Source organism: Porcisia hertigi, chromosome 28 (genome assembly GCF_017918235.1).
Source record: "Porcisia hertigi strain C119 chromosome 28, whole genome shotgun sequence".
NCBI lineage: Eukaryota > Euglenozoa > Kinetoplastea > Trypanosomatida > Trypanosomatidae > Porcisia > Porcisia hertigi.
This window is the reverse complement of record NC_090587.1, coordinates 213,844-236,070: the sequence shown is the minus strand read 5'-3', so window position 1 is coordinate 236,070 and position 22,227 is coordinate 213,844. Positions and strand designations below refer to the sequence as shown.

Genomic DNA, 22,227 nt, shown 5'->3' with positions numbered 1-22,227 from the left:
TCCTGTCACCTCCGTGTCTTTCATCCCCCTCCCCCTCCCCTCCCCTCTTCCCCTCCCCTCCCTCCCCTCCCTCTTCCCCTCCCCTCCCCTCCCATCCCCTCCCCTCTTCCCCTCCCCCTTCCCTCCCATCCCCTCCCCCCCTCCCCTCACCCTCCCCTTATTCACTGCCCTTACTTTCAATTTTCCCAAAAACGTTTCTTCTTTTTCCTTGTTTTGGTGCTCTCATCACCGCACATAGTTGCCGCGTCGTGTCTTTTCGCTGTTTTGTTTGACGCCGAGGGGGGGGGGCGAGGCCACGCCACGCCATATTGCTAGTGCTTCAAGAAAAACCAAGGGGCGTCTAGTGCACATACTTCGCGGGGAAGCCAAGGACCGGCGACATAGCAGAGTCAGAGCCGGTCCATCGTTGGCGATGTCAACGCTCAGCCTCTACGTAGCTCCTCGTCGCACTGGTGTCCGACGGTGAACTCGAACCCGCTCCGCCTGCCCCCCCCCCCCCCTACTGCCCACCGGCGGAGGTCGGCAGAGCGGGAGCGGGATCGAGGTGCGGTGTGAGGCAGACGTCCTCCTTGGAGAGTGGAGTCGGCCACTACTCTAACGTGTGCCTACCGCTTCCAATCCACTACGCGACGGGTCTGTGGACGGGCCTGGGGTGCTGTATTGCGGGTTACCCTCACGTTTTTTTTTTCATGGGTAAAAGGGCACGCTCTAAAAAAAAGGGGAAATAACCACGATGACTTCAACATACCCCCACTATCCTCTTTTTTTTCCCCGGAGTTTTACTGTCGTTGGTGTGCTGCAGGTGCCCAACATGTTATCTAGAACTGATAGACCTGAGCGAATTCACTTCCCAATGATGAGATCATCCCTGCTCCATTTTTGTGTGCTCTATACTTTTTCTTTTCAGATCCCCTGCTTTGTGCCCCCCTCCCTCACTCTCTCCATCTCCTCTCTTCCCTTGGTGCTGAAGTTTATGCCTTGTCTTGAAACCTCGAAACCAGAAGAAAATGAGGTTGTGTGGAATAATCGACGTGTGGCACTATCCGCCGCTCCTTCTTTAGCCCCCCCCCCCCCCGAGACAAAAAAAGCACCTGCCCCTCATTTTACCCCAACTCCCATCGCGTCGATGAAGTGTCGTCGAGCGGACGACACGCGAATTTTCTGGAACGAGTGCATCGAAGGTTCAGGAAACGCTGTGGGTTTAGCATCGAGGCTTTTTTTTTTCACTCCAGCTTACGCAGATACTCTCTGTCCCTCATCGCGTGTTTCTTTTAATACTTTTGTTCATGCGTGAGTGTGCTTATCTGCAACTTTTTTTTTTGGGGGGGGGCCAAGGTCGCCATTTTCACTCACCTCTCCCCTATCCCCTTTTTTACCCCCCTCCTGTTCCTCGATCGTCACTAACAACATCCTCTCCTCCTCTTTTTATCTCGCTCCCTCTGTGTGTGTGTGTGTGTGTGCTTGAGTCTTCCCCCCCCCTCCCCTACCCCGATATTTTCCTTGAGTGTTCCCTCGCTCCCTGGCCCTGCGATGAAGCGGGAAAACTACAGAGCCTAAGGCAGCAAGCAGAGTTTTTTGCAGTCTGTGTATCTGTTTCTTCTCTGCTCCGTGCACTTCGGCAATAAGTCACTCCCCCCCTCCCTACACACACACACACACACACTTTTTCTTTTTTTCCTCAATCCGTGCTTCGCGCTCGGCCTTTCTCCTGTGCACTCCATGCTTTACAGTGCTTTTACTTCCTTCTCGAAATTATCCTTTTCATCGTTTTTTTCTTGTATTTATTGAGTGTTTTTTTTTTGTTCGTTCTTCTTCCCCTTGGTATTATTGTACGCCAACCCCCACCCACCAACCACCCCCCCCCCTCTCCTTCCCCCACCTTCTCCTCCATCGACACAAGACCCCCCTCCCACCCGGCACATTTCCTCCACATCTTTTTTTTTTTTAATTAGTTCAGCTGTTCCACTTTGTATTTTACATTTGCTACTAGGTGTTGTTCATATGTGTGTAATTGAAGATGTTCTTTTCTTAATTCGTATGTGTTTGTGTATACGCGTGTCTTCTGTAAAAGGGGAACCCCCTCCCTTCCTCCTGTGGCCCCCTTATTCCACTCTTCCATCTTTATTCTCCCGTTTGTGTGTGTGTGTGTGTGTGTTGTTCCGCGGTGAAGGTTTTCACCACGCTCTGTTGCCCCTGCCCTCCGTTTTTTATTCCGCCCTCTGCGTTTACATGATTGTTTCCTCGTTAGCATGCTCTCTTCGTTTTTCTTTTTTCGGGGGGGGTCTATTTCTTGGGCTTCTCTTCTCCTCCCCTCCCTCCCCCTCACCCCCTCTTTTTCCAGCGGTCAGAGATTTCTTATTATATGCATTTTGCAATCCCTTTGTCGTTTATCCCACCCTTCGCTGTGAAATATATTTTTTCTTCCTCTCATCCTTTTTTTTCTTTCCCCTGCCCCCCCCCCCCACCCCCTTCTCCACAAAAAAAAGATCGTGGCTGTCCTCACCCTTTCTTGATGAGATGTGTGTTGTCTGTGTGTGATTGTGTGCTCTTCGGGATTACGCACTTTTTTTTTGCAAATGTTAGTTTGCTTCGGGCGGAGTCTCGAGTACTGCACAGCTGGAGTATGCGTGGCTATGGTGGGGGTGAGGCAAGAGCTAAAGCTGGACTCCTAGGCAAACAAACAAAGGAATAGAGAGCGGGTCGCTGGCTACTTCGAGAGACGGATCGCAGGTGCACGCAAACTTTTAAAGAAAAAAATATTGGAATGAAGCCAGAGCGAGCACAAAACAGAAATATATTTTTTTATATACAAAAAGATGGATAACCTACTTGAGACTCTCTCGACACACACACACACACAAAAACAGAAGACAAAAGGAGGCTCGTATGATGTGGGTTCAGGCAGCAGAAGCGATGTTGCATCTTGGCTGGCCAAATCAATTCCCTTTCCCGCAAAGCTCACATCGCAGAACTCTCTCCTTGGCCCACCCCCATAAACGCATCTGTGCGTGTATAGGCGGGAATCTGCCGTCATACACACACACACACATACACACACACATACATACACACACTGTTCCCCTAATCCGCCCCCTCCTCCCCCCCCTTCACACACACACACACACACACACACACACACACACTTAGCTTCACAACCACAGCAGACAACACATCAACGCAGGTGTTGTCCATACCGCTTTTCGTACCTTCTCGAGTTTTGCTCACTTTTTCCCTACCCGACTTTTGCCGCGTCGGCTCGGCGCTGCAAAGTCTCTTGATCTATATATAAATATATGCATGTGTGTGTGCTCCTTTTCGTGTCGATACACACACCATGCAAGCGTCTGTAGCACGTGAGATCGTCAAAGCTGTGCACACAGCCCGCAACTGCGCCCTTTATTGCGACTACGAGAACGCCCTGCACTATTACGACCTCATCCAGAATGAGATCGCCTCGCACCTGAGCGGTCTCGACGGCGTTCTTGCACGTCACTGGGCGAATCTACTAGAGGAGCTGGAAAGAGAGGCACAGATGGTGCAGGATGTGCAAATGGAGCTGCACTCGTTCATTGACCCTAATGCCGCAAAGAGACAGGAACAGATGGACCACAATGAGAGTCGCAGCATCGGGAACGTCAAAACAGCTGGTGTGCGCAGAACAGGTGCAAAGAAAAAGGCACGTATCGGCACCTCGCTAGAAAGCAGTATTGCTACCAACGTCGGCGTACAAAACGAGAAGCTCTACGGTGACAAGGACCGCTTCGGCCCGCCCGAAGGTCCTCAGATCCCACCAGCACCATTTCTGCAACCGCGCAGCGGTCCACCGTCCTTCGCGGCGGTGGCGCCGCCCATCTCGAGTGGAAGCTCCGCGCCGACTGCACCGCATCGTGTCAGCCGCACCTTATCGAGCAGCGGGGTCGGGTTTGCCGGCCGACACATGGGTGGTGCGGTCGGAGTCGGTTTTCGTCAAGGGACTGGTGCGTCAGGTGATACCGGGGGAGCTCCAAGGGGCAGGTTAAAAGCCAAGAATGCAACCCCCCGGTTTACCGGTCGGCCCGGGGAAGAGGAACTGGTGCGTCTCATTGAGGCTGACATGCATGTCGGCAAGCTGCCGGTCACGTGGAATGACATCGCTGGCCTTGAGGAAGCAAAGCGCCTGCTCGAAGAAGCGGTGGTGTACCCGGTCCTCATGCCTGATTACTACCAAGGCATCCGCCGTCCGTGGAAAGGTGTGCTCATGTACGGCCCGCCAGGTACCGGGAAGACCATGCTAGCCAAAGCGGTTGCGTCGGAATGCAACACCACATTCTTTAACATATCTCCCGCAACGCTCACGAGCAAGTGGCGTGGCGACAGCGAGAAGCTCATACGCGTGCTCTTCGAAATGGCACGGCATTACGCTCCCAGCACCATTTTCATCGACGAGATTGACTCCCTCTGCGGACAGCGAGGCGGCAACGACGAACACGAGGCCTCCCGGCGAGCGAAAGGTACGCTGCTGGCGCAGATGGACGGCGTTGGGGTGGATGCCAACAAAATTGTCATGGTGCTTGGCGCTACGAATCACCCGTGGGATATCGACGAGGCGATGCGCCGTCGGCTTGAAAAGCGTATTTACATACCCCTGCCGGATGCCGCAGATCGTGTAGAGCTCTTCAAGATCAACACGAAATCGATCAAGCTGGGCAGTGATGTGAATTTTGTGGAGTTGTCAAATATGCTGGAAGGCCGCCACTACAGCGGTGCTGACATCACGAACCTCGTGCGTGATGCAGCCATGATGACGATGCGGCGCTTCATGAAGGAGGCGGACAAAACGACACTGAAGAAGAACGCGGCGGAGATTGGCCGACAGGTGGCAGAGCAGCCTATCAATATGGATGACTTTTTGGCTGCCCTCAAGAAGGTCCCGAGTAGCATCAACGCCGCAAATGTCAAGAAGTTCGAAGCATGGAAAAGGGAATTTGAGCTCAACATGTAGAAAGGCGGGTGGTGTATAAAAATGGGATTCCATTACATCGCAACCCTTCGTCTATAATGGGTGTCTCTTCGCTTCTTCCTTGGTGACCTCTCCCTTTTCTTCTTCTTTACCATCCCCCGTCCGCCTCCCCCCCCCAAAAAAAAAAACATTGGGAAGCAAAGAAAAACCGCTCGAGAGAGAGAGGCATCGCCGTCTTGGATTTGAGGGTATAGCAGAAACTGAAAAACAGAAGGAATAGAGAAATAGAACTGCACTCACCCTTTCAGATTGGCGAGAATCCAAATAATGGTGTGTGTATCCGTGTTGCAGTGTGTAGTCTTCTGTGGTATTGCCTCCGCACCCCTCCCTTGGCTGTGGATATCCTCCTCCCTCCAGGTCCCTCTCCGTGGATTCCTCTATCCAATGCATGACAGCCAGTATCACCCTCGCATACGCGTTGGTGCGTATGCTGAACAAGCACCCATGCTAGCAGATGATTCACCGGTACTTTATTTGAACATTATAAACGAACACACACAGAGAGACACGAAGTTACACACGCACACATTTTTCGCGGGTGCGCGAAGAGTCTGTGTGGTTGCGCAGTGACGCACCTTTTTCTGAGCGCTTATATCCGACCCTGTTCGATGACAGATGTTTTTCCCACTCGATTTCTGCGCGCGAGTGAGTGTGTATTTGTGTATTTTCACTGGGATTGTCTGTATCGCCTAGAAACGTAGTCTCCTCACCCCAAGTGTTCTACAGCTCCGCCGCACATGCGTCATAAAGGGAATCTGCCAGAAAGGAACACGGCCTGCTCAAAACCGAGCATTCATCTGCCGGCTACACCATTTGGCTCCAAATGGACTTTCTCAGTATCCCTGGATGATGATGGCTTTTTTTTGCCCTCCATTCACCCCCTTTCCCTCATCTTGGACAACTGACATGCTTCCTTTTCTTCTTCTCTGTTTGTTTCGATGCCACTTGCTGTAGTGACGCCAGGTCTTTGGTGGTGGTGTGTGTGCATCGCTGTCTACGAGTGTGAACCCTATTGCGTCTGCTGAGTCCCCCATATTCTCTCCCTAATTTCACACACACACACACGAGCGTGTCAACACTCACTGTTCTCATCTTTATTCCCATACCACCTCCTTTTGGTTGTCATTGTTGTTTTCTCTCACGGACAGATTAGAGGGAGAAGGTGGCCAGAGGAAACCCTGACCATCATGTCCCAACTTCCCCCCCACGACAGTCATCGACTTCGGCGGCGTCCCCGCCTCCCATCTACCGGGCCACAGAGCACTAGCAGCAGTGTGAGACCCTCATCCCGGTGGCGCACGGAGGCGTTGGAAGGTGGGCCGCCCACCGTCTCGCCACCCGTTTCGCCGCCCGCTACGCCCGTGGTTGCAGCGACGCGGGACCGCTGCTCCAGCACCCCACCTCCGGTGGGGTGGCAGTACCCATCTTGCAGTCGCTGCCTCGCCTGCGGACAGCTCGGGTGTGATTCATGCAGTGTCAAAGTAGATCCAGCCGCCACGAGGCAGCGACTGGAAAACCTGCGTCTGAACACACTGTTCGAGCGCGCAAAGCTTGCCCGCAGCACTGATGAGCTGCGCAACGAAGAGGGTCGTCAACGAGCGCGACTAATGGGACGCTACGAGTCCTGGCTTGAAAGCCTCCACACACTCGAGCTGATGCGACGGCACACCGTGCGTGTTGTGATGCAGGAAGCGGCGTACCGCCTGCATATTTATAAAGAGGAACAGGAGCGGCGTGCGACGCATGCGATAGCCGCTGATCAGCACCTACTGCTTCTTGCTCTGCAGTCGAGCGAGGCGGCGACCCGTTACGCAACACTGGCGCGAGAGCGCGAGGGATTTTCCGTGCTGTCCCGTCACTATGCCTACGAAACGCAGGTGGTGCGGTTGCACAAGCGCGAGTTCACGACGCGTGAGGCGCTACGGTTCAACGAGTCTTCTCAACGGCATCGACTCCAGGCGCAGGAAGTCGAGTGGCGCAACCTCATGAGGGACCACGTCACCGAACAGCAGCGATTCTGCGAGAGCTGCTGGGGAAGCAGGGAAGAGCTGTGCCGCCAGCAACTCTCCGGGGTGGAAAGCTTGGCTGCGCAAGCGGCTGCGCACCGTGAGGTACTGCGTCAGCAGGGTCAGCAGCGCGACACGCTATTCACGTTGGCTGAGCACGTCAAGCGCGGTGTTGTTGTCGAAGAGGCCGCTACTCGCCTGCGGGTTCGCGAAGAGATGATGGAGGAAGCGGACTACATCGAAGAGTGCCACCGCATCTTTGAGCGTCAACAGACCACTCTCTGCAACACCGAAGCTTCGCAGCGGCAAGGCATCCGAGAAGCGGCTGAGCATGGCTACCACGTCCTGTTTCTCGACATGAGGGCGAACGAAGACGCCGTCTTCGCTGCCGAGGAGGAAAAAGCTGATCATCGTCACTCGGCGCTCATCCTCGCGCTCGAGACTCTCTCCAGCATCCAGCAGGAAGAGAGCAAATTCTTTACTGCTCTTCTGCGCAAGGAGCGTGATGAGGGTGCTAGTATCCGTGTGGGGGTAGCAAAGAAAGCCGAGATGAGGGCGGCACTGCTTCACCGCTGCATCCAAGAGAAGAAGGATAGCGTGATGGCTGAGGAGTCGCTCGCCCGTGAGGCGATTTGCAAGGCCGCTGCGATTAGTAAGGTTGCTGTAGCGAAGTGGATTGAGGCGAAAGCAGAGGCGCGAGCCGAACTGTGCGCGTGTGCCAAGGCCGCTGCTGAGAGTCTTGCGAAAGAGGAGCAAGAGTCACGTCTTAGTTTGCTGTCACTGATGGCGGCGCAAGAAGGGCTGGTGGTGCGCTTGTGTGAGGCCAAGAGACTGGCGCGACTGGCCTTTGTCGAGAGCGAGGCGACTCCTCGCGGCGCTATTTGCCAGGAGGAGCAAGAAAGTTGGCAGCAGCTCTGTATGGCATTTGCTCGCACGGGCAAGGCAATCGAGGAGAGGCTTTTCAAGGATTACCAAGCTCGTGTGAAGGTGACACAGAATGCCCTCGAAGCCACTGAGCAGCTTACCCGGGAGGAGGCACGGGAATGGGCACGCTTATGCTACGAGGAGAAGGAGCAACACGACCGCGCAAGAGATGCCCTTCACTACCGTTGCCAAGTGGAACTCATGTACGAAGAGACGCAACACCGTGCGTATCTGGCTCGCGATGAGGTTGCGGCCAGAGCAGAGCTGCGCACGAGGATGGCACTCTTCGCGCGCTATGCAGCAGAGGCGGCCCTATCCAACCTCCACACACAACTGTGCGAGGTTATTGCGTTAGAGGAAAGTGCGCGTGTGTGCTTCTACGAGCATGTCGGCGAGTGGTACGACTGGGCGATGCACCAGCAGCGTGAGGAGGAGCTGCAGCTCATTAAAGCATTGGAGAGGCGCATCCAGGAGGAGCTGTACTCTCGCCATGACCACATCAAGGAGGACGACCGCTTGTACGATACCACAGAGTCTCTCGTGTTTGCATGTGGCGGCGCCGAGGACAGTGATCGCAGTACTCTTGGCGAGGGCGGGGCAGGTTTGGAAGTGAAGTACACACCGAACCTCCGTCGCGAGCTCGTGATGCAAACCTTGGGCAACCCCGCCTGTGTCTCGCCACTCTCAACCGCTGCTGTGGACTTCCTCGTCGCAGTCATTGATCATTTTGGGCAGCGCCGCGACGCAGCACAGGAGCGCTTCGCCGTAGCGGAGCGCAACGCAAGAGAGGCCTCCAAGAAGGTGTTTCAGCACGAGCGCCTGTTAGCCGCTGAGAAGGAAAAGGAAAAAATGTACGAAATGTCCACCCGTCGCGAGACAGAGGAGCGGGAGCGGCGAATAAACCAGGAAACGGTAGACAAAACACGCAGCCAGCAGATGATTGTCGCAGAGAAACGACGTCTTGCAGATGTACAGGCGGAGCTCTTGCAAGAGCAGAGGAAGCTGGACCTGCTAAAGAGAAGCATGAGCAAGCAGTAAAAACCGCTGATTACTGTCCTTGTGCAGCTTTTCTGTTTCCCTTTGGTTGCTTAACTTTTGCGCAGTGAGACCGCGCGTCTGTGGCGATGGCGGTGCACTGAAGTGGGGTTCAACTCCGCAAATCGGGTGTGATGTGTGTTTTCGTACAGCCTCATCGAGGTTTATTTCTTCCTACCCCCACGTGTTCGTCACTACGTAGGATTCGACCCTCGACAGCTTTTTTTTCCCCTTCCCTTCCCCCCCCCCCCTCCCCTCCGAATCGTCTAGCCGCGCGTGAGCCCCTTCATCTATTCGTCACCGCTTCCGATTGGTTCTCTGTTGATGTCTCCAAGGTTGTGTAGCTTGACGCTGCAGAGCAGCAGTAAATATGGAAAGGGAGGGGGTGGGGAAGGGAGTCTCCAGGGCCACAGAATACTCTTCGACCACCAACCCACACATACATACATGAGTTCGCTGCCATTCTCAGTTCTTGTTTCGTTGTGTTGTCTTTAGATATCATAGATGCACCCCCCCCCCCTCTATTGCTTTTCTTTTTCGAGGTGACCTACCCGTCTCAGCGCTTGTGTCTTTTCCGTCGTTGTTGTTAGGCTGTTTTTTTTTCTCGACTTCACGCGCATTTGTTCAGCGCGCTGAGTACTGCCGCTTGATAGACCCCTCGGGAATACTGTACGGCGGTGGCCACGGTCGTCTGACGTTTCTTTAATGCCTGTGTGCGCGGATTTGTCTGCTCCACACCTTGGACCTCCGCAACTCTACTCACACGCCTGTGTTGCTTCCGTGTTGCGGCGTCGTTCTTTTTTTTTTCAGTTCTCCATTCACTTAACCCCCAAAACCAACCACGATGGGTGAGGCATGGGGGGATCTCTCTGAGAGGTGCTGTATCGTAAAGCGCACATGTGCAGGGCAGGTCGAGCTCACCATTCACCTGCGTCACCTCCCGCTCTGCGACCAATGTGGTCTAGCGTGGCACCGCCTCTCTGGCGCCCGTGAAGAGGGATTCCTTGCCTTACATCCCATCCGACGCGTGCCAACCAAGGAAGAATGTTCGTCAGGGCGGTTCTGAGGGTGATTTGAGCGCATTACCCTTGAGAGTCCTTTTTGGGCATGCTGTATATTCACTGGCCTCCTACTCCACTCTTTGGTTCTACTGGGTTTCTGCTGCCTCATCACCCAGCCCACCTCACACAACGCACTTGCACTACCACGCCCCCCCCCCCCCACCCCAATCTGTCCCAACACCCCATCACATACACACGATGACCTGTTTTGGTTCCTTTCCTCCTCTCGCTCGCTCGCCTGTCTGCCACCTCCATCGTTAACTGTTGGCGGTGGTGTTTACACACTCCCCCCCCCCCCCCCCGCCCCCGCCCCCAAAGCCCCACTTTTATCCCTTCCTGTGGCTGCCTTGCCGCCTCAAACAATCCAAGCGCACACACAGCGGAAGCGATGATGGCTCTCCACCTACCACCCTGTATTTCGGTTTTGGCTTGCTCTCACCACACTCTCCCCCTCTCTCCCCTCAACTAAAGCCGTAACCCTCGGCCCTTGAGCCACAAAAGGATCCGAGCAAAGGCAACAGCTTCTTGCACACCTCCCTCTTGTCCTTCAGTGGTCTCCATTGTGCTGCCTCCGCGATTCGTTCCTCTTTTTCACCCCGGCAAAATTCCACGAGCGACCCACAGCCCACACATCAACACATCCGCAGATATACACTTCTCAAGCCCCTCCAAAAGCGCTGGTCGGTGTGTGTGTGTGTGTGTGTGTGTGTGTGATATATATATGTATATATGTATATACATATACATGTATATTTGTACGCATACGAGTCCGCTCCCCTTTTTTCTCCTTTCCGTTGCTGCTGCTCTGTTTTCCCAGCCCCCGCTTTGCCGCACCTCACTGCTGTCTTCCCCACAAAGGTGGATACCGAAGCCTCCTCTTCTCGACATCGGGGAGTGCGCACACTTCGCGGGGAAGCCAAGGACCGGCGACATAGCAGAGTCGGAGCCGGTCCATCGTTGGCGATGTCAACGCTCAGCCTCTACGTAGCTCCTCGTCGCACTGGTGTCCGACGGTGAACTCGAACCCGCTCCGCCTGCCCCCCCCCCCCCTACTGCCCACCGGCGGAGGTCGGCAGAGCGGGAGCGGGATCGAGGTGCGGTGTGAGGCAGACGTCCTCCTTGGAGAGTGGAGTTGGCCACTACTCTAACGTGTGCCTACCGCCTCCAATCCACTACGCGACGGGTCTGTGGACGGGCCTGGGGTGCTGTATTCCGGGTTACCCTCACATTTTTTTTTTCATGGGTAAATGGGCACGCTCTAAAAAAAAGGGGAAATAACCACGATGACTTCTTCCCTCCTCAGCATCCAACCCTTTCTTCTCCCGCTTTTTCAATTATGCATCGGGGGGGGGAAGCTGGAGGGAGATCATTCTTCCCTCTCTTTGTGACATCAAGTGTGCAGCCTCTACACGCAATCAGCCGTACACCTCATCCCTCTTTCCTCCTTCCTCCTCTCCTCCTCGCCGTGTGTGTGGTGCTTGGTGCTACACAGGTACTGGTGCCCTCGCCCTACTCCTACACAGCGCATACTCATTCAACACTTGCAAGTCGGAAGAGACTGGGGTTTCTTCCCCTTATTTTTCTGGTGTTTGTCATCTCTCACATACTCTGCTGCTTATTTGTGTACATTTTCTCTCCCACTCCACCGATCGCTACGGGCATCGTCTCTCCAGCGTGAAACGCGACGAGGGCGAATAGGCAAAAACAAAAAGATGACCTCGAAGCTGGACATTGTTGTGATCGGCGCCACTGGGTTTACCGGGAGACTCACTTGCCGATACTTAGCGCGCAAGGCAGAACTAAAGGGGCGTTGGGGTATCGCTGGTCGCAGCGAGGCCAAATTGGCTGCTCTCAAGGCAGACCTCGGCATCGACGTCCCCACGTTTGTGGTGGATACCGGCAAGCCAACAAGTGTCGACGCTGTGTGCACGCAGACGGCGTGCGTGATCGCGTGCGCTGGCCCCTTTACACTGGTCGGCATGCCTATTGTCGACGCGTGTGTACGCAACGGCACTCACTACGTCGACTCTACCGGAGAAATCTCGTTTGTTCGTCGCGTGATCGCAAACTACCACGAAACGGCGGCGAAGAAGGGCGTTGTGATTGTGCCATGCTGCGCCTTTGAGTCTGTGCCGGCGGATCTTGGGAACTACATCATTCACCGTAACGCAGGGGAACCGCTGAAGGTGGTGCGTGGGTATTTCGACGTCCATTCTGCCGGTGTGTCGAACGGCACGATAAACACGATAGCGTGTGCAATCGATAAAATGACGAAAAGAGACCGAAGCCCTCTGGCGCTGGTCTCGGAGTCGGATGTGCAACCCACGAGTACACCCACACGATATGGGGTGCGGTACGAAAACGGACGCTTCACCGGCCCATTCCTCGGCGCTTATTGTGATGAGAAGGTGGTGCGCCGCACCAACAGCCTAATGGGCTCGTCAGCTGTGTACGTGGAGGCCATGCAGGGCACCCTTGCTCGTATGTTGGGCCTCACGGTTGCCAGCTATGCGGCTCTCATGTCGGTAATGGTCGCGCCCCTGCGCCGCTGGATCCTTGATAAGTACTTCACTGGCACCGGTGTGGGCCCCTCCGACGTGGCCATGTCCACCTCCAACTTCTGCTGCGAATTCGTCGGCGAGACGGCATCCGGCAGGCGTGTGGGGGCGACGATCTCCGCCAAGGAAGACGCATACACTGCTACAGCGCTGTTTCTCGGGGAGTGTGCCATGTGTGCGGTGACGTTGGCCCGCAAAGGGTCGGTGAAGGGCGGCGTCCTGACACCAGCCTCTGCCTTTGGCGATGAGCTCGTGGACCGATGCCGTGCTGCCTTGATTAGCATCAGCGCAGCGGTGTTCTCTGGACCAACAAACTCAAAGAAGCCGTAGCGACCGCGCTTCTCCCATGTCACACAACCCCCCTCCCTCCCGCGTCGAGTGATGGTCAAGTGCAATGCATCTGTTTTGGGTCGATCCCCTCCCCATCCCACCTGTGCTTTGTGAGCTGCCGGTTTGTTTTGCTTTTCCAGTTCCGAGGGCTTGGCGATGTGATGGGCGAGAGGCGTTTAGCGAACATTAAAGCTTAAGAGGAAAAAAAAACTGATTGAATGACTGCCGCTAGATGTGTACTCGCCTGCGCGTGCAGGTGATCTGCGCACGCCGTTCACGGGTACCTGTCGTCGGACTACGGCACATGAAATCTGAGCGAAGCCCGTTGAACGCACGAATACAGTAAATAACCTGGTGCGCGTACTACCGGGAAAGTGGAGCAGAGGGCGCACGCTGCCCGCCCCCTCCTCCGAACCAGAGAGGCAAAATCCCTATCCTCGTTTCGTGAACGCCTTTAGTTGTCTTGCTCTCTCTACCCCTGCTTGATCTTTTCCCTGTGACTCACGTGCTGACTGCCTCTCTGCGGTCGACACCAAGGGAAAGGTTGCAGGGAGCTTCCATGTTCCTTTGCTGCGGAGCGGGGATGCGCGCGCGGCTCTTCGCCGTGTTGCTGTGTTGCCTTGCTGTTGAACTTGCTTTCGCGACTCTGGTCCGCTCCGCTGAGTATAGCAGCCGCGTTATGGCTCTCACTTGCTGTGAACGGGTCGAGACTGCGTGGACCATCCTGTGGTCCTGGAGCCGCACCTGTGCTGATGAGCGAGCACGCCGCGACGCCACGGCAAAGGCGTTCACGAACATGCTGGCTGCGCAATCGCGCTCCTCTATTCCTGCTCTACCCGTGCAGAAAGTGTGCCGCGGTACGCACCTGACGCGTGAGGCCATTCGGGCATTTTTCGAGCATGCACTCTGCGCCTCTCTCCCGCTGACTCACACGGACCTTGTCCGAAGCGCCTACAGCTCCTTGATGGAGGATTCCCCGCATGACGAGGATGCGCTGACGTCGGGTGTGGCGGTAGCGTGTTATAACGTGCAGCAGGTGTCGAGCTTGAAAGTGGTTGAGTGGGAGGAGTTGCTGAGCGGCGGGAGCGATCTCGCGGATGCTCAGTCCCTCCTCTGCCCGCGACCATGCATGTGGGTAGTGGACACGATTGCCGGTGGCGCTTATAGGCTGTGAAAGAAAAAAAATAAACTGTTTCGGACGAACCCTGTTTGCTATTGTCATCAACGTTTCGTAGGTTGCCAGACACCCTACCCCTCCCCCCTCCCCCCCTCCTATGCTTTTTGTTACCTGCCGCGATGATGTCAGGAGAAGACGAGAAAAAAAAAGGTACAACCGCATGACGTGGGTGTCAAATGTGTGGTGATGATTGTTGCGCCTGGTTCACCCCACCCCAGCCCCGTCGGGCACACTCTTCTATGCAGTGAAAGAGTCACTGCGGGTCACAAGGGACAGACATGTGTTGAAGGTTACCCACGTTTCTTTGCACCCTACTCTCCGCTCCTCCCCGTCGCGTCTTGTTTAGTCTTCTTTTACTACAATCCTCTCCGCGTTATCTCCTGCGTACGCACGTCTAGTGCCTCATATTCAAAACGGTTACCTGTAGACACCAACTGTGCGCCCTCTCCTCTACCTCCACCTCCACCTCCGTCTCTTCCCTTGACCCAAGCAGCATCCATGAGCGACGCAGAAGCGGTGCGGTACGACCGCCAAATCAGGCTTTGGGGCAAATCGACTCAGCACCAGCTGAAGCACGCAACCGTAGCGCTGCACGGCGTCGCTGGTGCTTCTTCAGAGGCAGCAAAGAGCTTGGTTCTGGCAGGGGTGCGCGCAGTCGCAGTCGTCGATGAAGGCCGTGTCACAGATGCGGACGCTTCTACCAACTTCTTGATGCAGTGCGAGGTGGGCGACACGCGCGGCGCACGAGCACTCGGTGCATTGCAGCGCCTGAATCCGTACGTGACCGTGCACAACGCCGTTACCAAACTAGGCGGCTCTCCGGGGGTACGGGTGACCATTGCTGCCGTCGGCTGTTTAGAGGACGCCGAACCGCACGTGCGAGCGGCTTCGCCAAGCGCCGACATCGTCGCACTGCACGTCACGTTTGGCTCGACAGTCCTGGCGCTCTTTCTCTATCAGCGGCTTCCGACTCACTCGCTGGCAGATCAGTGGCACCGCCTTGTGAAAGAGCCGAGTTTCTTAGCGCGAAAACCCCGCGGCTACCAAAAAGCAGTCTTGGCGCTGCACATGCGGGCAGAGGCAATGTTGCTTGGGTTCTCTGCTGCCGCTGCACAAGCGTACGAGCTAGTCGACCGGCTGCACCTCCAGCTGCTGACCGCCGCCGATGTGCAAGAAGTTCTACAGGGTCGAGCCAACAGTACCAGTCCGGCAGACTGCGTTCGAGACACCATCGCTGGCGCGTGCATTGCCCAGCACCTGATCCGCCAAATCGGCGCTCTCACTCAGCCGCTGGACACGCAGTCCTTCCGCTGGATGCTTTGCGGCGCCGGTGTGGGTGTGGAATGCCTCGTTGGAATGTAGCGGGCCGGCGCCGTCCCGCCCCCGCCTCGGGCGCCCACCAGCCCCCCACCCCGGCGCGCCCTTCCTGGCTGGGCCCGAGGGGGGGGAGGCGGGGGTTGGTGGGCGCCCGAGGCGGGGGTTGGTGGGGGGAGGGGACAGCCGCTTGTTGGATGCAAGTTGAAAAAAGAGGGTACGTCGCAACCCCGCTTTTTCCCCCGGGAAGATCAGGGCATTGCTCAGCTGCGTGTCCGCAGGTAACGGAGTCGATGAGAGCAGTTACCAGAGATACCTTTGGATGCGTGTACCCCAACCGACTGCCAGCGAGAAAGAGAACAACCAAGACACACAGACTCTATAAGATAACCAAGCTAAACGAGCCAACACACAGCGTGCGGCGTGGCGCATTTGCGCGTCCGTCTTTTTTTCCTGTCACTGATCAAACGGCGTGGGAGCGATGGCCTCCTTGATCTCCTTTGGCGCCACCGGCTTGCGGCCATACATGGCCAAGAGCACTACTTGCGCGCAGCACGCGAGCCAGCATAGGGCGTTAGGGACAATAATGAACATGTCGCCGATCATGAAACCCGCGATGAGCCATAGAAGGGTGTTTAAAAAGGCACACCCGACCATAACCGGCGCGAGCACCTCGGCGTTCTTCGTGGCGACAATGTGCTTGAACGCCATAAGAGGGGCACTCAGCATGACGATGCAGGCCACGCTGCCCTCGTAGCCCGTCATCGTCTTCGCCATTTCTGGCCGCCCAGACAACGTGAGGGCGATGCTCACTAGCAGGTGGGCTGCGCAGAGCACGAAGAAAAAAGCATACGTGAACACGCTCTTGGAGTAGCTGGTGGACTGCAGTTTGCACCCTGACCTTTCCTCCCGCCGTGCTACAGTGAGGAATACGAGACTGCAGTAGGTCGAGACGGTGTTGCCCAGGATGTTCGAGATGAGCAGCGGGTAGGAGACGGAGAAGACGCCATACGATGCCCACGTAACCGCGTTGTACATTTGTGCGCCGTAGAAGGTGATGGTAGACGCTCCCACAGTGCCCGACTTCTCCAGCCGACGAATCGTCAAGACAGGCGACGCATTCATCACGACGGAAAACCCGCCAGCCGTGTAGGCCAACACGTTGTAGACGATGGTGAAGGTGGTCATGGATAGCAGGAGAGCGGGTTTGGAGTGTTCCTCTTCGTCCCGTTAAACAATAAGGCGCCGTGAGCGAGTGGCGAAAAAAAAAAACAACGTGGCTACGGTCAAGGGTGGTGGCGGCGGTTTGGGTGGTGTGTTGGGGGGGAAGTTCGGCAGATACGAGAACTGCTCTGGTGGTCACAGGTGACGATGCGTTGGACTAGGGAGGGAGGGTGGAGGGGGGGGGGGCTAAAGGTAGAGGCCGTTGGGAAATGGTGCTGACGTAGGAAGAGAAAAACAAAAGAGGCAAATCCGTTTGTAGGGTACGACACAGTAGCATACACGCTTCGAGCAGGGTAAAAAAAAAGAATAGGATGAACTCAAGTCGAAGCACAACCTTGAAGTCCCCGATGAGGACACGCTGACACACTCATGGCCTGCAGCCTCCACTCTCCAAGGAGGACGTCTGCCTCACACCGCACCTCGATCCCGCTCCCGCTCTGCCGACCTCCGCCGGTGGGCAGTAGGGGGGGGGGGGCAGGCGGAGCGGGTTCGAGTTCACCGTCGGACACCAGTGCGACGAGGAGCTACGTAGAGGCTGAGCGTTGACATCGCCAACGATGGACCGGCTCCGACTCTGCTATGTCGCCGGTCCTTGGCTTCCCCGCGAAGTATGTGCACTAGACGCCCCTTGGTTTTTCTTGAAGCACTAGCAATATGGCGTGGCCTCGCCCCCCCCCCCCCGCCCCCACCCGACCCCTGTAATGAGCTGACGGCCATATGCCCCTCTCTTACGTCCCTTCGATCTGAGGGTTCATGCCGTTCCACACACAGTGTGGCGCTGAACAACTTATTGAGTCGTTATGTAAAGCTGCGCCGTAAGAGAACGAAGTGAGAAGGGGAGGATGCGGCGGCGGGCGTAGGCGAAATAAAAAAAAAGGGGGTCCTGGATTTCATGTTTACGGGTAATGCATAGCTTGCTGCTAAGGGGAACGAAATACACTCAATGTAACGAGAACAGCGATCAGCTCGGGGCGTTCTTTTTTTTTTGTCTGGAGGGGGGGGGTTGCCCAATTGTCGGTAGGGAGTGGAGACGAGAGAGGGTCCTGGAGCAGGAAAGTGTGTTTGCAGGGGACGGGGGGGGGGAAAGGTATATCATACTTCAACAACCAACTGTTGTACGAAAGACGATAAGAAGCGCGGGTGGCCGTCATCGCAAAAGCTGGCACCGACGCCCCGGTGAGCGGGCAGGTGAGACTCGCGTCTATGACACCCCCCACCTCCACCTCCACCCCTACCGAATGCGGTGCATCACCGCCCGAACAAAAATGAGCGAAGCGACACTAGTTTCTTCCTTTGCCCCTGGGCCTTTCAAAGTGCGGTGGTGTGTTGCATTGCCCCTACCCCCAACTCCCCGCTGGGACATGCCTGCGTCCATATCATAATCGCCTACAAGTACAGCAAGTAGACTCTCAGCTCTGCACCCGGACAAAGGGAGCAGGAACGTCCCAGTGCGGCGAAAGCTCAGTGACTCGTGATCAGATTTAGCTGCTCCTGTTCCTCTCCGGAAAGCAGCACCGTCTCTTTGCTCACGGTGCGAGCCAACTGCGACAACTGCACACGCGCCACCTGGTGAAAAACGAGTTGCGAGGATAGCGTGTCCAGCACTGCGCGTGCCGTGCTCGCCTCTAGCTGTTTAGCGGCGTGCAACGCGACGGCGCGTGCTGCCATACCGTCCAGGAGCTTTGGCAGATTCCAGTTTTGATCGAGCGTGATGGTGCACAGCTTCATGATGTCTGGCCCAGTCAACTCGCTGGCGTGCTGGGCCACATAGTCCACAATCGTTGCTATATCCTCGTTTGTCACCATGTTAGCTCCCATGAGCCACAACGACGTCAACACATCCGTAGCGACAGAAACAGACGGCAGCGACTCCACCGCTGCAGCAATGCGGTTCGAGAGCGTCGCCGCCAGCTCCGGGTGGCTCTCCTCCACAGCACCATAAGCGTGCAAGAGGTCGCACTGCGCCTGCAGCGGGAACTCGTCGACGAGCTCAATGGCCCTCATTCCTACCCTGCGGTAAAAGGTGGAGCTCAGCATGCTCATGCGACTAAAACCGCGAAGCGACATGAGGACATCTGGGGCGACCAGGCTGTCCACGCGATCAACAAAGACGCGACAGAGAATGTCCATGAGGTCTTTGTTCACAAACTTGACGCTCCCGAACGCAAAGAAGAGCAAGCTAATCGAGCGGAACTCGAGAGTTGCAATGATGGGACGGCGGAGAAGTTGCGTAGCAAATACGCTGTAGAGATTGCGCTTCGTGCACTGCAGCTTGGCGAACCCGTGCAGAAGAGCGGCGATATCCCGTGCGCTGGTGAACAGCTCAATGTTGTCGACCGCATAGTCGGCAAGAGCCTCCGTCATAACTTGATGCGAGAGACGCTGGCCTGCATCCGCCATCTCCCCCAGCCCAAACACACAGCAGCTTAGCTGGTGCGCGGAGAGAGAATCGGCCATGCGCGGCAATATGTCCACAAGAACGTTGGCGAGCGCCGTATCGAAGCCGGGACGTGAGGCGACAACGCAGAGGGCAGTGAAGGTATCAGGAGGCAGACCAAGGGCGTGCGCTCTGACGGTACTGTGAAGTTCTGCTGCAACCTCGGTTGCGAACGCTGCTGCCGCCATAGTGCTTCGGTGCCAGACTGACAGCAGCCGAGCTACAACTTCTGGAGAAAGTGCTGAAGCAACCGGCAGCACCGATGTCACGACGGCCTGCACGCTATCTGCATCGACGGTGGGGATTCGCCCGATTAGTTCAACAACAGCAATGGCCAACTCTAGGGTCATGGTGCCCGGAAGGCGTTGCGCCGCCCCCAAGTACGCCACCACCGCATACGGCAGTTCCAGCGCTGCCCCGGATGGTAGGAGGGTGCTGCTGTCCAGGGCAAAAAGGGCTGCTGTCACCAGCAGCCCCGGCGGTATTGAATCCCAATTGCCGTGGCGCACCCTCTGTAGTAGACCCGCACCCACCGCCGCCAACTCCGGTGAGCCGTACTTCAGCTGTATCGTGGCAAAGCGCAGCAGATCCGCCAAACACGACGCATCTGCACTGTCGGTGAGCTCCAGAAGGGGAGCGAAGTGCACGGCAGCGGCCTCAGCGAGAAGATCCAGTAGTCGCTCCTGCCTCAAATTGCCAGCCTGTAGCGACGCCAGAACATCCAGGCACAGGGAAATGGATGGTGCAGTTCCTGTCATTACCAAGCGGTCCGCTACACGGTCGCATGCCGCCAACACGAGGTCATCCGTTCCAGCGAGGCGGCCGCCGCCGCCGATGGCCATCACAGACAGCAGCGCAGGCAGCGGCATCTGCTCCACTTGAGGCAACAGGTGTGCAACGACCATGTCGGCGACTTGCTTTTCCAAATCGATTGTCTGATCACTTGGTGCTGTCCATCGAGAGATCGGCCACCCGAGAGCCCCAGCCAGCTCCGTGAGCCCCTTGGTGGGGGCGGACAAGATGCACTCCTGTAGGTGGGCGGAGTCACGCAGACACGCTTGTAGCACTGTGCGCAGCGCACCTTGCCGGTCGTGGCGGCCCGCACGGACAAGTGCCACCACACCCTCTAGTGTCAACGACGGAATGCACTTTGGTAAAAGCATCACCAGAGTCGACGGCACCTCTCTCACACGCGCAAAGACATACGTGGCCATGGCGACCTCGTCCGCGCATGACGTGCTCCCAAGATTGCTCACCTGAAAGAGATCCTTCTCTGACACCACTGCACCGCAAACGACACTTTCGTACACGCGCTGAATGACGGACATCTGTTGCAGAGCATTACCAGTCCCTGGAGACGATGAGCACGACGCCGCAGCTGTTGCCCCTTTCGCGTCGACCAGAGCTGCTCCAGAAGCAGCATCTCGCCCCTGAAAGGCTGCCAAAGCACGAGGGTAGTGCTGCGACTGCGCATATACGCTGTTTTCGTACTCGGCGAACACTGCGCTCGGCAAGGTTGGCGACACGGCTCGAAGTGCCACCGCCCTGTCCAGCGTCGACAGCGTCACCGGATCCTCGATGTGAAACACCCTCACTGCTTGTAGCGCCGACTGTAGCTGATGGTCTAGAACGTCTTCCTTTTCCCCGAGGAGAGCGAGAACAATACGCCAAACGTCGTAGCGCGCGTGGATCTGTGCACTCGAATGGGTGGCGCTGCCGTTTGCTGCGTGTGCCGCCGCGGACATATCCCCGGGTGTGCAGACAGTCTTGAGAAGGTGGCAACGCTGCTGCGCCCACTGTGCGTACGGCAGCGCCCACCGGCTGGAGACTTCTAGGGGTCCTCCACGCACGCAGGCCCTCAGCACGTCCAGGCCAGGAGAGTTGTGGGCGGCAGTGGGCGATGCCTCTAGACGCGCCGCCAATTGCACCACCACAGCCACGCCGTCCTTCTCCCCAAGGTACCCACAAACAACGGCCACAAACTCTTCGGCGGCAGCTGTTGATAAACTTGTCGACCGACCGCCGACTTCCACCGCATCTTGCGCGGCCAACATGTAGATGGTGGCGTTGAAGTGTTGTTGTGCCTCCACTGCGAGATGCACCACAGCGAGTATGTCACCGAGTCGCACTCTGTGCTTCTCTAGCACTCTGGTGGCTGTGGCCGATTGATTCATCTTTGTCATGTGAGTGTGAAGCCTCCGTGCCAAGGCATCGGTGATATGCAGCGACGCCGTCGAAAACCACCGCAGGGTGTTCGCACCATTGGCGATCATTCGTACCTCTTGCGCGGTGCAGGAGGGCAATAAACGCAAGCTGCGACGAGCAAGAGCTTCGGTGGAGAACAGGGGGGCGGTAGTTTCTGTATCCGACGTAGTAAAAAGTGTTGGCCGCAGTTGGGCGACAGCGGCAAGTGACAAGCACAGCTCTTCCTTCACGAGAGACGTGGCCACCGCTGGCGCGGCTAAGCGCCGCACGAGCTGGGCGAGGGCCGCAGACATGGGGGGAGTTCGCCTTGCACTTGACCAACGTCAGCAACCCACGCCGGGTCCAGCGTTCTTGTGTGTGAGGGGGAGCGAGAGGGAGGGAGGGAGGGAGGGAGGGGGGGAAGAAGAGGGCGGAGCACACAAATGCACCCACAACCACAACGGGAGCTCGACCTCTTTTTTACTTTGCGTGTACTCTTCCGATTATTTGCTACGAGTAGACGACGTCCTGTGGAATGCGCAAAAACCGAGGCAGTGAAAAGGGCAGGGGGAGAATGACAAGGGATGAGAGAGGGAGAGAGACAACAGGGCAGCGGATGCTGCTCCTGCTGTGTGGAACAGCGGTATCCGGGGGGGGGGGGAGGAAAGAGGAAAGAGAGAGGGGGGGGCACATATGCCAAAGGAATAAGGCGAAAAAGATGACGGGAGGCCGATAAAACGCGAGGGGATGCGACCCGCACTGAAAAGGGGTGACGCAGCGAGACGAGAGAGAGTAAGAGGCGGGAGTGATGGGCACGCGGTTCAAGTCACCCACACCTCCCCCCCCCCTTTCCCGCTGTTTTCTTCGCCCGCGATGTGCTCGTCTCATATTTCACCGACACACCAACACGTGGAAAAGAGAATAGCACAAGGAAGGTGTGGCGAAGAGAGTGTCAGGGCCGGGGAAGGGGGAAGGAGA

The 22,227-nt window shown here is 56.6% G+C and overlaps 7 protein-coding genes across 7 annotated transcripts; 5 read left to right on the top strand and 2 right to left on the bottom strand.

The window, feature by feature from the left end:
* Positions 1-3,334: 3,334 nt before the first annotated feature.
* Positions 3,335-4,981, top strand: JKF63_03457 (uncharacterized protein; the record flags this gene model as incomplete). Its single annotated transcript, XM_067899460.1, has 1 exon — positions 3,335-4,981. One exon carries the CDS (start codon positions 3,335-3,337, stop codon positions 4,979-4,981), a length of 1,647 nt encoding a protein of 548 aa, XP_067755699.1.
* A 1,205-nt stretch (positions 4,982-6,186) lies between these two features.
* JKF63_03456 (uncharacterized protein) lies at positions 6,187-8,967 on the top strand (the record flags this gene model as incomplete). Its single annotated transcript, XM_067899459.1, has 1 exon — positions 6,187-8,967. The coding sequence occupies one exon, from the start codon at positions 6,187-6,189 to the stop codon at positions 8,965-8,967; it is 2,781 nt and encodes a 926-aa protein (XP_067755698.1).
* A 2,770-nt stretch (positions 8,968-11,737) lies between these two features.
* JKF63_03455 (uncharacterized protein) lies at positions 11,738-12,913 on the top strand (the record flags this gene model as incomplete). The annotated part of the gene is made up of 1 exon (XM_067899458.1): positions 11,738-12,913. The coding sequence occupies one exon, from the start codon at positions 11,738-11,740 to the stop codon at positions 12,911-12,913; it is 1,176 nt and encodes a 391-aa protein (XP_067755697.1).
* A 559-nt stretch (positions 12,914-13,472) lies between these two features.
* Positions 13,473-14,087, top strand: JKF63_03454 (uncharacterized protein; the record flags this gene model as incomplete). The annotated part of the gene is made up of 1 exon (XM_067899457.1): positions 13,473-14,087. One exon carries the CDS (start codon positions 13,473-13,475, stop codon positions 14,085-14,087), a length of 615 nt encoding a protein of 204 aa, XP_067755696.1.
* A 501-nt stretch (positions 14,088-14,588) lies between these two features.
* Positions 14,589-15,452, top strand: JKF63_03453 (uncharacterized protein; the record flags this gene model as incomplete). The annotated part of the gene is made up of 1 exon (XM_067899456.1): positions 14,589-15,452. The coding sequence occupies one exon, from the start codon at positions 14,589-14,591 to the stop codon at positions 15,450-15,452; it is 864 nt and encodes a 287-aa protein (XP_067755695.1).
* Positions 15,453-15,860: 408 nt separating this feature from the next.
* Positions 15,861-16,592, bottom strand: JKF63_03452 (uncharacterized protein; the record flags this gene model as incomplete). Its single annotated transcript, XM_067899455.1, has 1 exon — positions 15,861-16,592. The coding sequence occupies one exon, from the start codon at positions 16,590-16,592 to the stop codon at positions 15,861-15,863; it is 732 nt and encodes a 243-aa protein (XP_067755694.1).
* Positions 16,593-18,089: 1,497 nt separating this feature from the next.
* Positions 18,090-21,563, bottom strand: JKF63_03451 (uncharacterized protein; the record flags this gene model as incomplete). The annotated part of the gene is made up of 1 exon (XM_067899454.1): positions 18,090-21,563. One exon carries the CDS (start codon positions 21,561-21,563, stop codon positions 18,090-18,092), a length of 3,474 nt encoding a protein of 1,157 aa, XP_067755693.1.
* Between the last annotated feature and the right edge of the window lie 664 nt (positions 21,564-22,227).